General features: G+C 41.3%; 1 protein-coding gene across 1 annotated transcript in view; it reads left to right on the top strand.

Annotated features, from left to right (window-relative positions):
* Positions 1-413: 413 nt before the first annotated feature.
* MCF2L (MCF.2 cell line derived transforming sequence-like) overlaps positions 414-21,807 on the top strand; it is a 91,534-nt gene continuing 70,140 nt past the window's right edge. The window contains exon 1 of the mRNA XM_009892133.1: positions 414-474. Coding sequence (XP_009890435.1) covers positions 414-474 — 61 coding nt within the window. The remainder of the gene's footprint in view (positions 475-21,807) is intronic.

Genomic DNA, 21,807 nt, shown 5'->3' with positions numbered 1-21,807 from the left:
GGGGGCAGTACGGTATAAAACAGTAATATAAGAACAGAGAAAATGTGACACTGTAGGCTTGGGGTTACAGTTTGCCAAATTGTGGAGCACACTAGAAATATACTGATTAACTCCTAATCTCCGCTGTTGCATGGGAGGCAGTAACTTCAATGGAACTGCTGCTGCAGATGGGAGCAGGCGCACATAAGGTCTGAGTCCATTTCTCAGCGTTTAGGGTTCAGGAGAAACCTCAACTGCTGGTTTATAGCCCTGCGCTTGATCTGAAGACCTGCTTGTGAAAGGAATATTTGCACAGGCTCTTTGTCAGCTAACTGCTGGTGGCTGCACCTGTGAATCTTTAAATGCCTGTGAATCCGCCCCAGCTGGGCTGGCTGAAGCTGAATACCCCTCAGCTGCCAGGAGGTGCCAGACGGATGCATGTTGCTTTTTTGGGCAAGCTAATGATAGAGCTGCAAGTCTTTTCCTTCCACTCAGGTACAGTGAGAGCTTCTTTCTTCTTGCTTGAAGAAGGAAACATGAAATAAACTCAATGAAGTCATGGGTTTTTCTTGTTGGTTTGTGGAAACTAATATATTTACATGCTTTTACTTATTTGTAGCTGAGCTGCTGTTTCCTTCATTCGCTACTAGAGCAGAGAGATTAAAAAGAAGATGTGGATTGTTTTTTTCTGCTCTAAGGAATTATATGCAACTAACAGTAGGGACTTAAATACGTCTTGTATGTAAGCTGTATCAAATCTGTTCATAGTGCGGGAAAAGAAATTACAGTGATGAAAAGACCCTGAGAGCTGCTGGAAAACATTTCCAGCATATTCTCTGCACAGTATCTTTGGTTCTTCACTGATCCTTTGAATTGACTGGGTATCTGTATTTGTTATCCTCAGTATTATGCATTTGGTGTCCTGAAAAGGTGTATGTGTGTGTTCAGCATTGGCTAAACTGTAGCGTGGGGATCAAAACAGCAGCAGTTGCAGGTTGTTCTATGTTTGAGTAAGGGGGGGGGGAGGCTTTTGATCAAGGGTTAAAATCTGTCCTGTTAAAAAGACACTGTTAAATACTTCAAAGATTGGCTGTAGGATGAGACTTTTATTGAAGAAGTCCTATTTGCTGCCACCATAGTGCAGGGAACTACAAAGAGTGCCCTCACTGCACTGCTTGCCCCGTGCGTTTCTCTTAATGAAACTACAAGGGTAAGGGCTGAATTAAAATTATGTTCAACTAATCAGGTACAAGCTTTGTAAGACAGGAGCTGGTGGAAGCTAAATGCATTTTTTTGCAAAGACAACAAGAGGAAGAGCAGAAAGAATTGGGTGGGGGTTGCGTCTGGGTTGTTTCTTACTCCTGTGAGATTCATGGGCATTAGTTCAGCTGCTGTGTGTGTCAGAACAAGTGGAATTTGCTCTTTGGCCTTCATTTCATCCTTCTTCACATCTTTGTTCTTCTTATGGAAAGGAGAAGAACCACAAAACTGTTTCAAAAGCATTTTGGGGTTGAGGCGTTACCCCAGAACTACAAAAGGGGGGTACTTGGCAAGTTTTACTTTGTCTCAATTACAAAGTCCTAATCGGTGGAGATCAGGAGGTGGATGTGATGGGTTGCCAAATTTTTATAGGTCTTTCCTCCTTGTTTGCAAAAGGTTTGCATAATTGCATCTCTTGCATGGCTGGTGCATCTATTTTTATTGCTGCACGTCTCAAAATAGTGTGAAGGTTTTTGAGGTGTGCTGAAAAATCCTGCCTTCTGAAGTTAGAGGCTAATGCTAATAAACTACCCTTGGCAGAGGAGTGGTTTTGTTGTTTGAATCCACAGCCCTGCCTGAGCTGTCACACCTAGGCCAAAAGTAAATACAGTAATAGGGCAAGTCGCAATATTTCATGTGGAAAATGAAGGTAATGCGGCTGTTAAAAAGCTTGGTCTCCTTACTGCTATCCTGAATGGGTCAGGAAGCGTCCCAGGAAACTGGAAAAGAAGGAAAATGTCTGTTGCTTTAGGCTGATTAAAATCTCGGGGACAGGCTGCTTTTTCAATCAGGTAAGGGTATAGGTTTCCTGTTTGCTTCCCGGAGACTGGAAACAGGACACAGTTACAGCTGCTGTGTATCTTCGCTGCAGTTGTTTATGGATGTTACAACAGCTCTTTGCAGGGTTAGATTTTTTTCTTTTAAGTGTTTTATTAAAGGGATCACTGCCTTTTTTAAGTGATACAATAATGTTTTCTTAGAAGTCCTGCATCTACAAAGTAAAAAGGTCAGGTGTGATTGTACATCTTGTCTTTCCACAGAGAGCAAACAGTGTGAGCTTTCTCTTTTCTCCATTGACTAGATTTAACTGAGAATATTGCACTGCTAAGCACAAGGGATAAGGTATTTTGTTCTCTTGTTGCAGTGAGATTTCCTTTCTTGGAAGGAAGTGAATTTCTGTCCAGAACCTGAAGGAGTTCTCCAGGTCGGCTCTCCAGAAAAAGCTAGTCAAAGTGTGTTTTCTGCTCTTTTTCTTTTTGATCGGCAGAAAATTAGCTTTGCTCACTCTTTGCTGATGTTAAGTCTCCTCTTTTCTTGAGGGAACTGTGGAGCTTGTTGGAGCCCCAGAGGCTGAAAGGATTGGCAATGGGAGAAATTAAGATACTATTTTGGGAACCTGTAAGGAGAGAGAATGGTGAGCTTTGAGGGTTGCTCGAAGTGTTTGCTCGCATTTTTTCATGCTTTTCCCATGAGTGGGGCCTTGGTGGGTTGCATGGCCACGGGCAGCTTGCTGCAGCGTGCATGCCTTGGCCACAGAAATTTCAAATAATGAGTCAAAATCAAAACTGGCTTGAAAAGTAAGAAGCTGTTAAGAAGACGGTGGCATTTTTATCCTGTCTGTTAGGTGGGTTTGCCCATTTTCAAGTGTAACATCACAATAAAGTGGGTCAGATTTATGCAGGGTGAGTAAGACTTAAGGTTGATGGCGAACTCTGAAGGATTTTGCCTATACTCACCAATCTAAAATGACAGGTAAGTGAGATGATCTAATAGCCAATTTTTTTCATGTCATTGGGAGCTATGAATTATCTTCCAGTACTGAAATATCCTAACAAACTTGTCTAAAAACACCCAATCTTTTTTAGAGATGTGATGGAATGAGTGTTTTCTGTCTCTTAAACCTGCATTTGATCTGAGATAAAATTCTCCTCTCTGTCCTGTTTGCTCTTTCAGGATTTTGGGGAATGATGATTTCTGCAAATGTTCCTTTCCTTCCTTTGTAATAAATAGTTTTGCAGTCTTTATCTGTGTTCATCAGTGTTACAGGAGCATCTGATATTTTTGTTGGAACCAGTTCTGCCACAACTTCTGACCTGAAAGTTTTTATGCTTCCTGAGTATCTTGTTAATCTGGAAAAAAAAAAAAGATTCTGTGTACTTTAGAGTCACAAAAAGGGTTTCCTATTGCTGACAAAGTTTTTATTTTATATTTTGACTATAAATATAGTTGTAATTGCGGTGCAACACTTCATTTGTTGTAATGGTCTATGTTGGTTTTCCTTGCTTTCTGGAGTAATGTTCTTTATATATTTTGTTTCAGAATACAAAATAAGCCTGTTTTTCCTGAGTTCAATTCCTGTGCTGCTTTGATCATGTGTATCTGTTGTCATTACTCACTGTTAGGTTATCATTTCTGTTGCCACTAAACTCCTCATCAATTTCTTTTTCTTATCTCCTCCACTTGCTCCTTTAATCCCTCTGCTGCTATAAAAATGGATCTCATCCTCTTGATTTTCCTGAATTTTAGTCCTACCTTTTATCTAACGTCAGTGGTGATTTGATTTCCGCCTTTAATTACAATTTTCAATTCTTACCGGACTGCAATATCCCATCTGCTGAATTTTGAATACTGCTGCAGGCAACTTCAGCACAGAGCTAGGAGTCCTCTTTTTCTCACCCCAGTGCAGTCTGAGTAGCTACATCTCATTGCAGGCACTGCTGTTCGGAGTACCGCTGCTTCTGAAGTTAAAAAGGTCACACGCATTTCTTTGTTGGCTTTTGCAGCTGTGGGCAAACAGAACTGTCACCAAATAGTGCAGGATACAGTGTTTTACTGCTAACTCCTGCGTGATTAAATTTGACCTCAAGAAAAGTCTGGGTTTTGTGTCTTTTTGAAATGAGAAACCTCGGTAAATCCTGCAGCACGGTGAAGGAGAGGCCTATGATTAAATACTTGTGAGACCTTGTTTAGAAAGGACGTGTAAATAGAAAAATATAAACTGATTGAAATTCAGTTCACAGAACACCCAAAAGATATAATTTTGAAATTAGAAATGGAAACAGATGTGTGATAACTGCATTCAGTGGCCAGGCTGCTGTCACGGTTTTGGGGTGAAACTCTAACTGTGGTCATGAGGTCGGAGATGTGCCATCCCTGATGGGAGTGTTACACTTCCTTAAAAATTACTGAAGCCTTCTTTTGCTTTTTGTTTTGCTTTTCAGATACCGAGTGTAAGGGGTGTGTAATCTTCAAAGTTTTGAAGTTTATTATTGTCTTACAGTGCAAAGTGTACTTCTAAGATGTAATTCCTCAGTAGCTTTCCTTATGTTTCTTCCTGGCAATATCTTTTTGAAAGATTGCAGGCTTCATCCTATTAATTGAACAGCACCCTTCACTTTAAAGTGCTCCAGCAACTATTGGTATTACCAGCATGCTCATTTTCATGGAAGTAGTTTCTTTCTTCATGGATGGCAGCTTTTATTGTTTTTCTCTGATCACAAGTTTTGATTGCTCATGCTTGCTTAAATTTGGGTTTGGATGTGATACAGGGACCTTTTTTGATGACTTAGCATCCAAGTTGAATTTCAAAATAGTGTTGCTGCATGGGGATTTAACAAGCTGCTTTGTGTAATGGATTTATATGAACACATGTGTGTGTGTATGAATGTATAATGTTTATATAAACTCATTTGCAATACTTCGGAATCTTTTGATGTAAACCAGACAGAATTGGAAATTTTGAATGCTTGATGACTTTAAAAAGAATGAAACCTTTCTTTGCATTCATGCTTTGAAAAAAAATATAAAGAAGAATTAGAAGGAGAAAATGAATAGGGCTTTTAAATAGTCTAGGATGCTAAACTAGATGCCAACAGATGATGCATCATATTGTGCAATGTCTCCAAAACTCCACCCAGTTATAAATTCTGTGGTTACAGGTGTGTTAGGTGTATTTTGCTAGGTTTTTTTACATACCACATACATTTACGTTATGCTAAAGATGATCCTATAAGGATAGCTTTTGTCATGCTGAATCCCACAAAGTACCACATCGTTTTGTTGTTGTGCTTTTTGATAAGTGCCACACTCCTGAAGGAAAAATATGTTTAATAATTATACTTTAATGTTGAACTTATCAAGCTTTAATATCCTTTACTGTGAATGTTGCCACTGTCATGCTGCACACTTGCATGTGCTTTATTAAGCAAGTACAGTATCTCAAGTTTGCTGATGACACAAAACTGGGAGGGGTGGCTGACACACCGGAAGGCTGTGCTGCCATACAGCGTGACGTGGACAAGCTGGAGAGTTGGGCAGAGAGGAACCTAATGAAATTCAACAAGGGCAAGTATAGGGTACTGTATCTGGGGAGGAATAACCTCATGCATCAGTACAGGTTGGGGGCTGACCTCCTGGAGGGCAGCTCTGTGGAAAGGGACAATGACATCCTGGGGTGCACCAAGAGTGTGGCCAGTAGGTCGAGGGAGGTCATCCTCCCCCTCTACTCTGCCCTGGTGAGGCTGCATCTGGAGTACTGTGTCCAGTTCTGGGCTCCCCAGTTCAAGAAAGACCGGGATCTGCTGGAGAGGGTCCAGCAAAGGGCTACAAAGATGATTAGGGGAAAGGAACATCTTTCTTATGAGGAAAGGCTGAGGGACTTGGGTCTTTTTAGTCTGGAGAAGAGAAGACTGAGGGGGATCTTATCAATGCTTATAAATACTTAAAGGAAGGGTGCCAGGAGGATGGGACCAGTCTTTTTTCAGTGGTGCCCAGTGATAGGACAAGAGGCAACGGGCACAAACTTGAACATAGGAAGTCCCATCTAAACATGAGGAGGAAATTCTTTACTTTGAGGGTGACAGAGCACTGGCACAGGCTGCCCAGAGAGGGTGTGGAGTCTCCCACTCTGGAGACATTCAAAACCCACCTGGATGGCATCCTGTGCAATCTGCTATAGGTGACCCTGCTCTGGCAGGGGGGTTGGCCTAGATGATCTCCGGAGGGCCCTTCCAACCCTGACCATTCTGTGATTCTGTATGTTTAAGCCACTGTCATAGCTTCCTTCGCTGGGTTTCATGAAACTCGGATGACACAGCCTTTTACCCTCAATTGACTTCACATGCATCCCTTAAGACCTTCTCACACAGCACTTTCCTCTGCGATGTGGGCTGGAGTACATCGCTCACAGCCCATTCTGAGGTGGCAGGGAGATCTTAACCTGAGCACAGCGCATGAGTAGAGTTGACACGGATTTCCTTGCATTTATAATATACCTGTTACCTACGTATATTTTCTCAGTCAGGCTGTTGCTCCCGTGCATTTTAATGGAGCTTAAATTCGCCCCTAAGTCTTGTTGCTAACATACATGCCCACATACCATGTTTTTTTCTCTCTGGTTATTTCAAACTGGATCGTGAAGGCCAGGGAGGGGTTTTGTGCTTTGACTTGTTTGTTCTTTCTTGCTGCTGTTCTCTGAAGTGCACAGCAAGGAGAGCGGGTATTATAACCTGGAACCAACACTTCCCCCACGCGCACGCTCCAAAATAGAGTGCTAATATAAAAATGCATTCCGTAACTGGCAGGAGCCCTCTTTTCTCAGGAGGGTGTTTCATACTTTGCTTCACAGGATCCTGTAGTGTCTCTAGCCCAGTGAAATTTTAAGCTTTCTGTGCAGAATGGAACTGCTAGAAAAAAAATCACCTTTGCCTTAACCACTGTTTTGCCAGAGAGCTGAGACCAGTTTCCCCAGAGGCAGGAGCAGGCTCCGAGTCTCCTGTACAGCACAGGCTGAGCTCGCAGTACCGTTTCTTCATGTGTGTTGTTCAGTCTAATGACACTCTGGGTCTTGAAAGTGAGAGGTGAAGGTGTGTTTAGTTGGTTAATACTGGAGCGTCGTAAGATTGAAACAAACATTGCTATATTTTGGTGCTCTTAGTCATGGTCATTATTAGATCCTGACTGGTCCAGGAACTGTGTATTTAGGAGATTCAAAGGCTAGAATGAAGCTAGGTGGAGGCCTGGGTAATGGATATCATATGCGTCTGTTGCACTAGTCCCAGAAATTAGGTTATTTTTTAACTAGTACTTGGTTTTCATCTGAATTACTTGCTCTACTGTTTCCTCTGAAGACAGAAGCTTGTTGAGAGGTGGTTGTCCACATGACGTACAACATGAAGGGGTTCTGGAACAGGCAGTGTTGATTAATACGTGAGTTTATACTTCCTCTCTGTCTTGACAATGAGAGCAAGCACAGCCAACATGCTTTAGGTGCTTCTTTTACATTCATGTTTTTTCTTTGTTCTTCTTTTTTTTTTTTCTTTTTTTTTTTTTTCCTTAAGGAAGTAGCCAGCTTGCCAAAATACTAGGTTCCTCTGTCTTACTTGAATGGGTGTGGGTGAGAGTGATACACCCTTCTCAGAAGGGTAACTCCTCTTTCAGTTGGTTTTAATGTCTGAAGGAAGTCCATAAAGCTTCCTCTCCCTCTCTTTGCATGTTTGGAAAGCACTCCTGTATCATTGCATAACGCTTTGGATAACAAGAGTTAGGTTTCCAGCATGCTGTTTTCCAGGTGACAGCAAACCCCTGTTAATATTAACAGTCATATCTAGTCAGCCAAGCATATTGCTGAGGATTCTCGCTAGCAAATGTTTGAGACTGGCTTGGTGCTGTTAAGAAAGAAATGAGTATCAGTGTGTATACTTGCATATGGTATATCATATGTAGTAGGATTTGTGGCTGCTCTAAGACTCTTCTTCCTGGAAGTCTTGTAGCATAACAGCTAGAAATAAAATGCTGTGAATTGTGATCTCTGCCTGAGGACTACAAGTCAAGATACTGATCTAGGAGTACGCACCTCCGCCAAGCTGGTTAGGTGACAGTCCTGGAAAGGAGGAACTAGAGCCGAGACAAGATGTCGATCCTGTTTCTGACATTGCGACAGATGCTGTTATCTGATCCAAGACAGGTCACTTGCTCCGTCTCAACTTTCACATGTTTGAGTATTTACATGACTTGTGGGAGTGGTGTGGAGACTCATTCACTAATTTTGAGCTCTCTTGAAAATCAAATATGCTAGTAATGTCCTTGTAAAATACAGAACAGTTAAGTAAAACATTTCTAAGGAGTGTTATTTCTTTTGAATCTACCTTAATTAAAAACTTGGGATATTGCTTAGGAAACTCTTGTGTTTTGACACAGCACGAAATGTAACTGGCCCCAAAATGAAACAGCAGAATTTAAAATAAATTACCTCAATTATATTCTTCAGGTCACATTTTAATACTGTGCACTGAATAGAGCTGCTTATATAGATAGTAGATTTATTACAATACAGCTGACTGGTTTGGGATTATCAACAGTTCCTGCCCCACGGCAGATAAGTGGTGAGAACACAGATGTGGGGACACTTCAGAAAATAACCTCTGGTGTGGGTCTGTGGGTGATCTGGGTTGGTTTGGGTTTGTGGGATTGGTTGATGGCCGGGAGTGCTGAAGCTAAAGCTGAGCTTTGCCCCATCTGTAAGTGGGATTTTGTGAACAGATGCAACCATCAGTCCAAGCTTTTTATCCTCGCTGGCCTCTTTCCTTGACCTCTCTTGTTGGGAAAAGGCTCTTATAACACCGTGAAGTGAGGAAAAACAATCGGTTTGTTTTCATATGGTTGTTGCTGTCACTCCTGCTCTTTGTATTGGTGAGTCTGGATTGCCGGTAACTAATCTCAAGTGTATTAATTAACAGGTAGTCTGTCACTGGACAATTACTTTAAAGGATCAAGTAAAGCAAGATGGCTGAGCGTTCATGTCTGAAAAATCACGTGGGATGTTTTGGCTATAGTTGATTTTATTATCTGTTACCTTATTTCCCATTTTCTTACAAATGACATTTGTGCATATTCTACTAAGGTGACTTCGTAAGTTGAAAGATGTCCTTTCAGCAGTTCCTGCTGCTTTGGGTAGGCTCCTTCTTCGGGAGCAGGTGCTTGATGGGTTTACCACCACGGAAAACATCCCAGTTTGGTTCCACCCAAGACACGTGGGTGAGAGTTCCTTCACAGACAGGAAACGCTGGATGCATTTCTGAGGAACTTTCTAACCAAAGGTTCATTGGAAAAGGACATCTGCCCCTTGGGCAGTCAGTTTCCCTGTGTGGAGAAGGGGTGGGTGGCAGAAAAAGGTGGTGTATTTACTGGATCGATCATCATTTGTTAAAACCAGGGCTCTTAAAGCAAGGTTCTTGACAAGGCACGCTTAGAATTAATTTTTTAATGCGTTCTTACCCTGATAATGTTTGAACAGTACGTGTGTTCACTTTGAAAGCAAACAGCTTGCATCTAATGCATGCCCGTGCTTTATGCAGGAAGAGAAGTGGTAAGTAACCAGCAACCGGCTAGCCTTTCGGGGGACCGTTCAGCCTCCTGACAGGCACAGTTGCTCTGCATGTAATTTGAAGAAGGGTATTGTGTCCCCGGTGGCTTGGCTTTGACTGAAAGATGGAGTTTTGCGCTCTCATTTTGCACTGAAGACGGGCTCGCAGATAAATAGGTCACTGTCTCCGGAACTATTTTGCACTAAATCGATTAGAAGCAACATGACCTTAAGCCTGATCTCCTTGCTCTACAAAGATGTTGCTGAACTGTGGCTCCTTCTGAAGAAAAGCACAGGTGTGTCTAGTTTTTCAAATTTTCTTAGTTACTTGATTGCAGGTCAGGCAGGAACTCTGTCAGATAACGTTATCCTACTGGGGAAAATGGGATGTGTGTTAGTACAAAGGCAGAAGTTGTACTCTTTTTGTGTACATTCCTATATAAATACAGTTTATTGTTACGGGTGTGTGTGTCCTGTCCTTGTGTAAATTTGCAGTGTATCCTTTTATTTGCAGATGTGTTTCTCAATACATCAGATGTGTCCACTGAATCTATTCCTGTATTTTACGTGGAAGGTACTTTGTTCAGGATTCGCTCATGCAGTCATTATGGTGATCAGAACCACTGCTAAAGCTTACCAGGAGAATTTGCTGTTGCAGAGAGCTGTCAGGATGTTCCTGAATTACGGGGGGGAGTTAATATTCAGTTCACTGCATTTTATGTAAATATCGGATACATAGTTTCTCCTGATCCCTATTTGAGGGAGGGGGAAAAAACAGTTTCTTTCACTGGATACGATTTGGCATCCCCTAGTTGTTAGTATAGGAGGGTTAATCTAAAATGCATTATTTCTTAAATTCCTTCAGTCAAAGCTTTCTATAGGAATCTTGTTTCTGTTAAGATATAATGAAACAGTGGAGATATTATTTGCTGTTAATAGCGCAGCTACAGTCCATTGCAAAACTGAAAGCGTGTTTTGTGGAATAGGGACAAGCAAAAATTGCTTCCTTATTCTGGTGTTTGAATTCGCATTTCCAGTTCTGTTTTCTGCTTCTGGTATGCGTGACTGTTGCAGAGGAGGACCTGAGAAAGAGCACTGAGTCAATGGACCGGTGTCTAACCTTCCAAAGCTGGTGCTTTTGAAATGTCAAATTTAAATGAAACAGGTATGTGAAGGTAGATCTTCTAACTGAAGGGTGGATCTTCTTACTAATCTTTAATTAGTATTACTAATTAAATTATCAACATGTGAGTCTGAGTGCTTTGCTTCTCAGTAGTACTCCGTGCTACTAGGGGCAATGCCAAAAGGCATGCTGCTGAGGAGGAATGAATGAAAGATTTAAGAAAGGTGAGGCTAGCCAGGTGGAAAGGGTGGAGGGATTAATTAGCCTGAGTAACTTCTGGTCTTTACGTGCTTCCTTGTCTGTGCTGAGGGGAAGGGCGGATTTAGGAAACGGATGATTATTGTATGAGAAAGGGGGTGTCTGTTTAAACTGCAGAACCAGGGAGTGGGTTTTTTTTGTCAAATCACGATGGTGCATATGTAGCCATGCCAGGACTATTTGTATAAGTTGCCAAGTTTAAAATAAGGGGTCTTAATCTGTGTTTGATTACTGAGAAATAAGTGAGCACGGCTGCTTTTGTTAGCAACTACCAAGCCTGCTTTTTGTAGGTGTGTTCAGTGTGCCAGAGATCGTTTCTTCCCGGATCTGTTGAAAAATTTTGTATTCAAAGTGGGCAGAGTGTTTGTCCCTTTCCCCAAGACTGTTCCTTCCTTTTCCTCCTGAGCGCTATACAGGGGTGGGAGGGTTTGTGTCTACAGTCAGCAGAGGGGAGGGAATGAGAGCAAAGGAGAGGTCTCAGACACCCATCTTTCTATCCTCAACCCTGTGAAGATTTCCAAGGAAAAAAATGTCATCTTAGGGAATTCCTTTGTTGGTCCACGTCAGAGAGCAAGGCTAGGAAGGTGGGGAAAAAGGGCGGACAGACTGAAAAGAGAGGATTGGTTTGGGATATTGACGCAGGAGTTGAGTCTCTGTTCTGCTTAAAGACTGTGCAGGTAGTTGCGAGCAATGCTGTTTCTGGTTTTCAGCATCTAAAGGGTGAAAGCATCTAAGGGGTGAAAGCACCTCCAGCCTTGTAGGTACGTTGCAAGACTGAAAAGTTTCTGGCACGATTTGGGTGTTGCAGTAGTGGGGTGCGGAGCCAGCTCTGCCTGTCTGTGGCTGTGGATCCCCAGGGGTTAGCAGGCTTTCTCCAAGGGACAGGATCCTATGGAGGATCCCTTGTGGAGGTTCTCCTAGTTTTCTTTGCAGGTGAGGGAAATGTGGAAAGAGGATGACTGGAGTCCCGGCAGAGGTCTTCTGTGTGTGCTTGTAATTGAGGGGAGTGTCCATAAAATCTGTCTCAGCCTTATTTGCAATGAAGGTGGACTCCCTTCAGCTGCTGGAGTCAGGCACAGCAGAGTCACATGTCGGGGAACGAATGGTGCAAGGGATGAATTGCGACCATTTGCTGTGTCTCCATGTTAAGAACGTGACAAAGCTTTGTTTGAAAGGAGGAAAACAAGGCAAGTCAGTACCATGCTTGTTTGCTTATGAGCCAGGTATGATATGATCTTCTCAGAGCTATAGTACTGCAGTGGGAAGGGGTCTGCTACTGGGTGATAGTTGTCCATCCTGTGAAGCTGAACCCTTCTGGAGGGTTGTGAATGGGTCTCATGAAACAAATTACTTGCTAGATCTTTTTAGAAAGCAGACCTACTTCATCATGACTCTAGGATATTCCCTTTTTCTCTGTTCTTTGGAAGAGCAAGTTTTCTTTTTTTGCTTTAGTTTTGTTTTCCAGAAAATTGATGTACCGTGTAATATATAGTGGTAGACAGATTTTTATTAGCCTGAGATACAGCAGGTGTGTCAACAGAAATAAATTTTACCCTATTCGGTATTAATTTTTAAAGTGAAAACACTGAATTTAGTACACAGTTTAGTCTGTATGTGTTTATTTCTTGTACAGCAGTGATATCTCTGTTGGAAGTTTCTCTTTTCTTTCCGGGATTGTGAGGTGGGTTTGGGGACTTTTCACCAGGGAATTAGCTCAGAATTACAGAAAACTAAGGTTGGAAGGAACCCCGGGAGGCTGCCTAGTCCAGCCTCTTGTTTCAAGCAAGACTAACTTTAAAGCAGGTTTCTTGGAAACTTGTCTGAGTTTTATATCTTTCCAAGCCTGGAGATCGCTCAGCCTTGGTGGGCAACCTGTTCCAGTGCTTGGCTCTTCTCAAGGTGCATTTTTTCCCTTGCATTCCACTGGAATTTCCCATGCTGTAGTGTCTGACTGTTGCCTCTCATCCCTTTGCTGTGCAAAGTTTCAGTGAAGACATTCACTCCTTTCAAATAAGTGTTAGTGTCCTTTAAAAACTAAAATAAATGCTCCAAGCTTCTATAGAGCCCCTCAGTGGTGTTACTGAAATCTGGTACTTGCCGGGACCTAGGGCCAGGTTTTTAAAAGTAAATCCCCATCTTAACACCACTGATGTGACCTTTTTTTTGTTCATTTGGCTTTTTGTTTGTTTGTTTTAACCTTCATTCAGTCTCAAAGGAGCAGACTGTGCAGTGAGGTCAAATGGACTCCAGATGAGAATACCCACCACCAGGGAAGTTCAAGGTCAGAGTTTGCTCTTGAGCCTCATCACTGCATATGACGTATGAGAGATTCTGCCTCCCATCATTACCGTGTTATCTTGATATGAAGGGAACCTTATATGTTTCCTCAAATGCTTTTATAGAAGTTGTTTCTCAGACACTTCTCTAAGTATCAAATATTCAGAATTTTTTTCATTTACATGGCTTTTGTCTTCAAAACGCAGCCCTACCGCATTTCTGTTTTGTGCAGAAGACCCAAGGCCTTTAAAAATGGAAGAGCAGTCACTCATGGTGCTTTTTAAAGACCCTGGCTTTTATAAACCTTCATTCCACAGAGCCTGTGGAATTGTAACAAAGAAAATTCAGCTCCGCTGTGCTTAGTCTCATTTTCTGTTTTCATGCTCGCTTAGGTGAGAGAAATTGTGGAGGTCATCTAATTCAGAATAAGTGATGTATCTATTCACTTCTCAGTTTGAACAAGACAGGGTTTTGTTTTTTAAGTTCTAAGCAAGGATTTTGCATTTCACTTGATGATTTATGGACCATGGCTTCTCTTAACAAACAGCAAGTTGATACTTTTTTAATAGGCATCTGCTTTGTATTAGGTACTCAGAAAACAAAGTTGGGGTTTTTTTTGTTTTGTTTTTTTTGTTCTAGGAAGCTTAAGTAATTTCCCTGTATGCCCAAAAAGGCAGTTTTTTAAGAGATAGCTGTCAATCTTTGGACTTAAAAGTCTAGCAAAACTACCTCTCAAAATAGAGGTAACATCCACTTAGACTGTTGTACTTACCAAAACAGAATCTAATGGTTTTTTTTGCAGATGAGACATTGAAATAAATCCAAGACATGTCTTCACTGATTTGTTTTGCACAGTCTGTTTCCATCAAAAATAACTCCTTGCTTACCGGGCCAGACTTTGATTAGTCAATGCAACCATGTGTCAAATTCTCAGATTGGATAATGAACGGATGGTTCGTTTGAGACCTTAAAAAGGTGAAAATGGGGATCTGTAAAGCAAAGGAGGGAAGGCTCCTGCCCAGCCTCTAGCACGCTGCCTACAAAATGCTGGATGTGAGCAGCAGATGTGACTGTGTTGTGTTAAAGGACTCCTTAGCTGCCTGTGAGAGATGCCAAACCATGTCCTGCCTCTGTATTACCTGAAGGTGTTAATATTAGCAGTGCTTTAGAGAGATACTTGATGGGTTTCATCTTTTTAATGGAATTGGGCAGTAAGCCACAGTGCTTCAAGAGCTGCTTCGTTAACAACTCTGTCATCTGTGTCATAAGTTGGGGCAGGCAGTTTGGTTATGAACTCAGCAACCTCTTCTTTGTAAGTCATCGGTAGTCAGAGTCCCAAGAACTGGGAAGTTTACAAACGCCTGCAAGTGAATGTGTCTTAGCTGAAAACTAGTACTCAGCTCCAAATAAACCACTTAGTGAACGCTTAGCTCTTCCTTCTCTCTCACACCCATGAAGTGCTTCACATCCCCTTTCAAAACATTAGTTTATAGATGTACAGTTTTATGGAAAAATGCGCTTGTGTCAGAATACCATAAAATACATAATTTGTTACCAGCGATTCTAGCCATCTTCCATATCATTGAAATGATAAAATTCAAGAAAGACTTTTTACCAGGGTCTGCAGTGACAGGATAAGGGGCAATGGTTTTAAATGGAAAGAGGGCAGGTTTAAATTCAACATAAGGAAGAAATTTTTTTATGATGAGGGTGTTGAGACACTGGAACTGGTTGCCCAGGGAAGTTGTGGATGGCCCATCTCCAGAATTGTTCAAGGTCAGGTTGGATGCGGCTTTGAACAACCTGATCTAGTGAAAGATGTACCTGCCTGTGGCAGGGGCTTGCACTAGATGATCTTTGAAGGGCCCTTCCAACCAAACCATCCTGTGACAACCTCAAAATTGTTGGCACTGCTATAATTTCTCTCCAGAATAGATGTGTCCAATAAGCAATGAGATTTTACCACTTTGTGATTTTATAAAAGGGATTTTAATTTTCAGATCAAGAGTAAAATCACAGAGTGTTTAAAATCTTCTCTTGCTTCCAAAGTATCACACAAAAATAACATTCCACTTAGTAGAATTGCCAAGTACTCATGCAGCTGGTCCTGTGCGTGTTGACTTTTCAGTTAAAGCTTTGGGGCATGCTTTGAGATATGTATTTTTCTGCACAGGGAGGATTGAAAGCAGGTGGTTTCAGTGGACAAGAGTCTTCGGTTTGGTTGCCTGAAAAGATGTCCTCTTTAGCATATGTGTTTAAGCTGTGTGATTGCATCATTTGTTTTTAAGTCACGCTGAAGATGAGTCCTATAATTTGCATGCAATTCTTTTATTCAGAGTTGATCTTTCTATTTTCTGTATTTGTAAGACTCCCCCTTCTTTGCAAGGTTTTAGTAGTTAGAAAGCAAAATTCCCATAACAGTTTTCTCGGAGCATTAAAACTTATTAAGTGCAGTTGGCAAAATCCAATATTTTTGTCGTTCCATGGAGACTTGCTTGCTTAAGTACTCAGTGAGACACATCTGGGTCACTCACCTTCTTATCACTTCAGTGCTGGATAGGGGAACATTCTGCTGCTCAGGCTGTATCTAATATTTCTGCATTTAAAAAAAAAAAATCTTTGCTTCTAGCAAAATCTGCTGCTTGTAGGTGATTAAGTACATCTAATACTTTTGCAATATTTTTGTACTATACACTCAGCATGATTTGCAGTATTAAGGAGTTAATGATGCTGTAGTTTTGGCAATATTTTAACCCTGTTTTAGGGGTGTGGTTCCCAGCAGTCTGAAACTATCCTGCAAGAACAGCAAAGGGTTTATCAGCAGGCTTGGCTTTCTTCAGGACAACCTGGAAAGAGGATGAGGGGAATATTATTGTTGCAATAGTAAGGGCATGCCATACGCACTGGGTTAATTTTTACTTTTAGGTAGTAAGTACATGTGACAGTGTTGCTGCCCTTTATTTTTAAGTCCTTTTTGTGGCTAACAAAATCTGTGCTATAATATGGTTGTGTGGCATGATTCAAAGTTCCCCTTCCTTCTCAGTTTGGGAAGGGAGTAATTAATATTATCACTTGAAATAGCATGAAGAAGATCTATTTCTCACCAAAACAAACTGGGTGCACTTAAGCACTGTATGAAGCAAAAGGATGGCAAAACAGATTAGATGCTGTAACTGGTAACACTTTCAGATTTCTTGCAGAAACTGCAACATCATCTTCCCCTCGCCCCCCATCTTGCTTTAGATTTTCATTTTCTTCAAGTACAGATAAATACTGGGTCATCTTGTTGATCCCTAGATTGACTTCCTAATTATTACATAATTTTCTTCTAGTTACAGATTAGCTAATATGTGATCATCCTTGTAAGCCGTATCCAAACTTAAAGCTGATCCCTGAGAAGCTGTGGGCCTACAGAGGACGTGTGTCAAGTAGGTGTGACTGATGAAGCAGATGAGGAGGAAGCTGTAGTATTTAGCACTCGTAGCACATAGTATCCTGTGAGTACATCTACTATGTATGGAAGAGAGAGGATTATATTTTCACTGATTGCATTTTGAGGTGATATTATTTAGGCAAATTCAGACAAAGAACTTTGTTGCCTTTTTCAAAAGGGGAGGTGGAAGAGAACAAAAACAAATACGTCCTTTGACATGCATAGTAAGTGGTCAAATCCAAAAGTTTTAGGGAAGAGTTTGAAAGAACCCAAAATGTTGGTTGCTTTCAAAGTATGCTTTTAAACAGGTATTTCATAATTTGAGTCAAGAAAATGGGGTCTGTTACACCTCTTGTCATCTTGTGCTAACCTAGCTGCGCTGCATTTGCTGTATATCTCATTTTTTTTTATTAAAAAGAAGGATCAGTGATTATTCTCCCTACCTGAAACTGAACCATCATCCTCACAGCTTTGTAGATAGTCCTGTGCCAAATCTCCAACTCTGTGATCTCAAAGAAGAAACAGGTGGACATTTTTTTTCTTTGATTATGATTACAAGAAGCAGGAATTACCTGGGTAAAGCAGGTGATTCAGTAGGCATCTATATAATACAGAGATTTTTTTCTACTTATTTCACCCATGAAAAAGTTCCTGCCTCTTGTATTTAAATTCTGGAATTGCAGCCTTTTGGGATTAATTTATGTGTCTTCTAAGTGGTTGTGGTTTTCTTCAGGTATGATTAAACAAGAAGAGTTATCAAGTTGTATTTCAATGGAATCATTTAAATATTACCAAAAACTTAGGGATTATGAAAAGTGCTTCAGAAATATCATAGACTCGGTGAAAGGTCTGAATAGCCAGGGCTTCAGATGCATGAGGCATTAAAAACACCACTCAAACAATAAGTGCCTCTGTCCGCTGTGCATGGGCTTATAATAGAGGGAACATCGCTCCTAAGGTTTTAGATTTTTCTTTGGCAGTACCACTCAACTAGATCCTTATTTAACACTGAAAATGTATGGGATTCCAATCTAGCCTATTGCAGCAATGGGCTACGTGGTCATGCCGTTCTGTGCGTATTGTGGCATTAGGCTATACAGTCCTAGAAAATGAACTGATGTTAATAAAGCCGCAGAAAAGGAACTTATATAAAGCATGATTTTCTGAAAAGTAAAAGTATTTCAACTTGAGTATCTCTTTTATACACCAGGGTTCTTGAAAGGAAACTGTCTTTTCTGAGTAGGAGAGGGAATGGGAGGTGTAGACTGTTAACGCTTTTACAAGTAAAATTCTTACATGCCTGTATCATTCAAAATATTTTTTGGACACTCAGTGCCATACAAAGCTGTTTGGAGTGCTAGGTTGCTTTATTTCTGTTTGTGCTATCAACTGGGATCCTGGTGGAGGTGAAGAATTCATATTTCCTGCTTACTTGGGATATTTTAGCTCACCAAAACCAAACAAATTGCGAGAGTGCTGTTTTACCCGGGTGATAATTTCCTTCCTAACTACACATTAGCTGACAGCTGCCTTTTACATGAAAATTCCAGAGGCTTAATCACCTGCTTTCCCAGGCCCCTTGTTTTGGTGGCAATGTAGTCAAATAAAATAGAAATGAACTCTTCCTAAAGCTATTTTGGACTGGTGAGGTTTTAATACCTAGTTTATGAACACTTGCATGAACACCTATCATCAGCCTGGTGTGGCTACAAAATACCACATGGACCTGAGCAGTTGGGTCTGCAGCTCTTGTGCCTGAGCACATCTAGCACAGAGCTTGCAGGCATCATCACTATTCAGCAACAATTTTTAAAATTCAATTCTAAAGCTGGAGAGCTCCCCTGCCGTCTTGACTAGCTAATTAGTTTTATGCGGCTTAGTGCGGAAGAGGGCTATCTTCACCAGCTCAGCTGCTCTGGCCCTTCCTCCTTTGGGGGCTACACAAAGGAGCTGACTGTTAGTGATGGTGGTCGGGGCGCGAAGATGAAGAGGGAAGAATGAGGAAATGAAAGGTTTGCCTTGGGGCTGAGAGATGAAGGGACTGTTCTGAAAGTCATTATCTTGCATTTATAATTACCAGATGGGAGGGTGCTTCACATGAAGACCCCCTTCATAAAAGGCATTCAACTCTTTGGGTGGGTAGGCTGTTCCACAGGAGAAGCAAAACAAAACTGGTTGAGAAAAAGACATTATTTTTTCAATTTAAGGCATGAATTTCATGAAGAAGCCATCAACATGTTTTCAGGAAAATCTTGCTGACTCGGAAAGAGGAGAAGGAAAAATTATTTGTAGTCTGCATAATGGTGTGCTACTAGGATCTGTGCTGAAAGGCATAATTGTGTCCATGCGTGTACAAGCAGGTTGGCTTTCAAGTTGGTATAAAGTAATGGCCATAGGCTTTCATGCAGACTTACTCAAAGTGTGGTGCGATTCCACCTGGCTCGGCACAAGAGGCTCATGAGTCATGTTGGGAGGCTTCCTTCCATGTAATGTAGGTACATATGTGTGTTCAGACTCCCCTCCAGTGTCATCTTCTGTTAAAATGGTTTTGCTTCAGCATGTCAGGGGAACTCCGAATGATGATGAGTTTGGATTTGATCGGAATAGAAAGAGGAGCCTTTTGCCAATAAGTGAAAATCTTGACTTAAGTGACATTGATCGTTTTCTCAGGTCCGGGTTTCTTCAGGGCTTACTGGCACCAGGTAACTCAAGCACAAGTTGTCTTTGTGCCCTTGTGCTTAAATACGTCATCCTGCTTCATTTGAAACACAGTCAGGGGCCTTGGGTGGGACTGGGTCAGGCCCCCCTAAGCCGTCTTCCTCCATCATAGAGACAGAACTATCAAGGCAAGATTTAAAATTGAATTAGATTATATATCTGGAAGACTGGTTCACATTTTTAAAGAGAATGGCTTTTTCAGATGAGAACCACATATTTAACTGATTCCTTTATGTTAGCAAGGTGACAGTTCTGTCCTGTCTTATACTCATAATTTAAACACTAGATAATGTGTTTTTTAAAAAACCTCCAGTTGTTGGCTTAGGAAAAAAAATATCTTTGTGCATTCTCAGCTATTATGTGTGCTCAGTCTTAAAAAATAATGATAAAAAAAGCAGTAATAACTTTACAGAACCTTATTTTACTGTTTGTTAGTACCCACAATAGCAGGTGAATTATAAATCCCACAGGCTTTATTTTAGGCAGACTGCTCTGTAAAACTCTTTAAATGAGCTATTCAGGAAAGACTGGATATTCTAGCATGTTTTGGTGCGAGCACCTGTTTTCAGCCATGAATTTTAGACACAGTAAACCAGCCAAACTCTTAGGTCTCCGTTTTGAAAACGCTAAGTGAAGCAGTCAAGGTAGAAGAGGGGAAAATCACGGGCTGTGTAAATGTTAATACATGTAAATGGAAGTAGAGTTTGAACCTATAAAAATTCCTTAGAAAACAGTGAACAGATTTTTACTAATTCTGTATTTTAATGTGCACTTAATTAGCTTTACTAAAATGGAAATTGTCCCTAAAGACTGTAGCAGGTGGCAGGTTCTCTATTGAAAGAATATTTCCAAGAAATTATTTCCCCAAAGTCCACGAGTGTAAGGAGCGTGTGCCCTCGCAGTCTGTTTAGCTTGGATGCCTTTTGTTACCTTATTCTGCTAAGGACATAGCATATTCAGGTAAAGATGGACAAACTTAAAGTGAAATGAGATTCAGTCCCAGACAAACTGTGATGAACTCCCCTTTCCAGAGGGATGCTAAATATAAAGGAAGTGATGCGGAGCAATGAGTGTTTACAATTGCATCTTCTCTGAAAAGAGATGGGGTAGTAGAGGGAGATTTCTGGCTGAATCTGTGAGCACTGACACTGGGTTCAGGTGTATCCCGTCAAGCTGCTGAATGCAAACTGTTCAGCAGTTCCATTTTCTGGTGTTGTTTTGTACTGCTATTTGTTATCTCAGCTGTTTCAAATTATTGAAAATCAGCTCAATCTTAACACATATTCTGCTTCCTGAAGAGTGTGATGAAAGCAGATCAGCAAGATGAGAAGTGGGCTGTGCCTTGGCGGAGGAGAGTGCGGAAGAAAGGGCTTCTGGAGCTTTTCCATCTGTGAACAGGCACAGTGTACAGCTCCTCCAGTTGCAAACATGCTGACTGTTAAAAGTGAGTTTAAAACCAGGGGGAGGAAAATACTGTCTTTTCAGTGAAACAGTATTTGACCACAAGGTTGTGGGCTGCCTTGTGCTGACTGCAAAAGCTGCTGTTCCTGTCAGAGAGAACACTGGGGCAGGGAGATCTAAACTTGCATCTTTACCTGGCAGAAGTCAGAACTGCAGTGGGATTGATCACACAGATACACGAGGAAATGGTGACCATCATGTATCTGTGAAACATAAAGAGTTTCCCTGACTTAGGAGCATCTTGCCCGCTTGAATGGTATGGGCCAGGTATTTACTTATGTATGCAAAACATGCCTATTTTATTACATGCTTGTGCTGCAATAATGAAAATTATTTCTGCCTGTGACTGTAGGCAGGATGGCATATTACTAACTGATTACATTCTTCTCCATTTTCCCACCTTCCACCAAAAAATTAGGCGTTGATCCCATAATAGGTTACATTCAGGTAACTGGGTCCACCTGCAGGCATTGGTTTGCCTAGAAGCAGGGGTGTTTAGTTTCTTAAACACCGCTACAGGAGGATTCCTTATATTAAAAAGCACTGACAGCAAAAAGAAATCCTTTTTCCCTTGGAGGGGGATGGGGGTCCCCTCTTCTGGAACTTACTTAGCCATCTGAGATTGGACTTTGGAAAGATGCGTGTTCAGTTTTCTCTTAAAAACATGAAGATGATGACATAACTGAAGGTCTGGGTGAAATATGACTTAACAGTTAAACGTATCCACTTATGGATTTGACAGCATGGTATGCAGAGGTCTTCTGATCAAGCAGCAGTTCACCAGATGCCGAAAAATAGCTCTAATCAGCGTGTGACCTTGACAGTGGTCATGGGTCTTCCTCTGCCAGACTGGCTGAAAAAGAACAGAGGAGTTTTGTTTCCCAATATAAGTTGTTGCTTATCTGGAAGAAGTAACTGAAAGTGGGGGGGGTGGGG

The sequence above is a fragment of the Charadrius vociferus genome, unplaced genomic scaffold (genome assembly GCF_000708025.1).
Source record: "Charadrius vociferus isolate BGI_N301 unplaced genomic scaffold, ASM70802v2 scaffold218, whole genome shotgun sequence".
Taxonomy (NCBI): domain Eukaryota; kingdom Metazoa; phylum Chordata; class Aves; order Charadriiformes; family Charadriidae; genus Charadrius; species Charadrius vociferus.
This window is presented reverse-complemented; position numbering and strand designations above follow the sequence as displayed.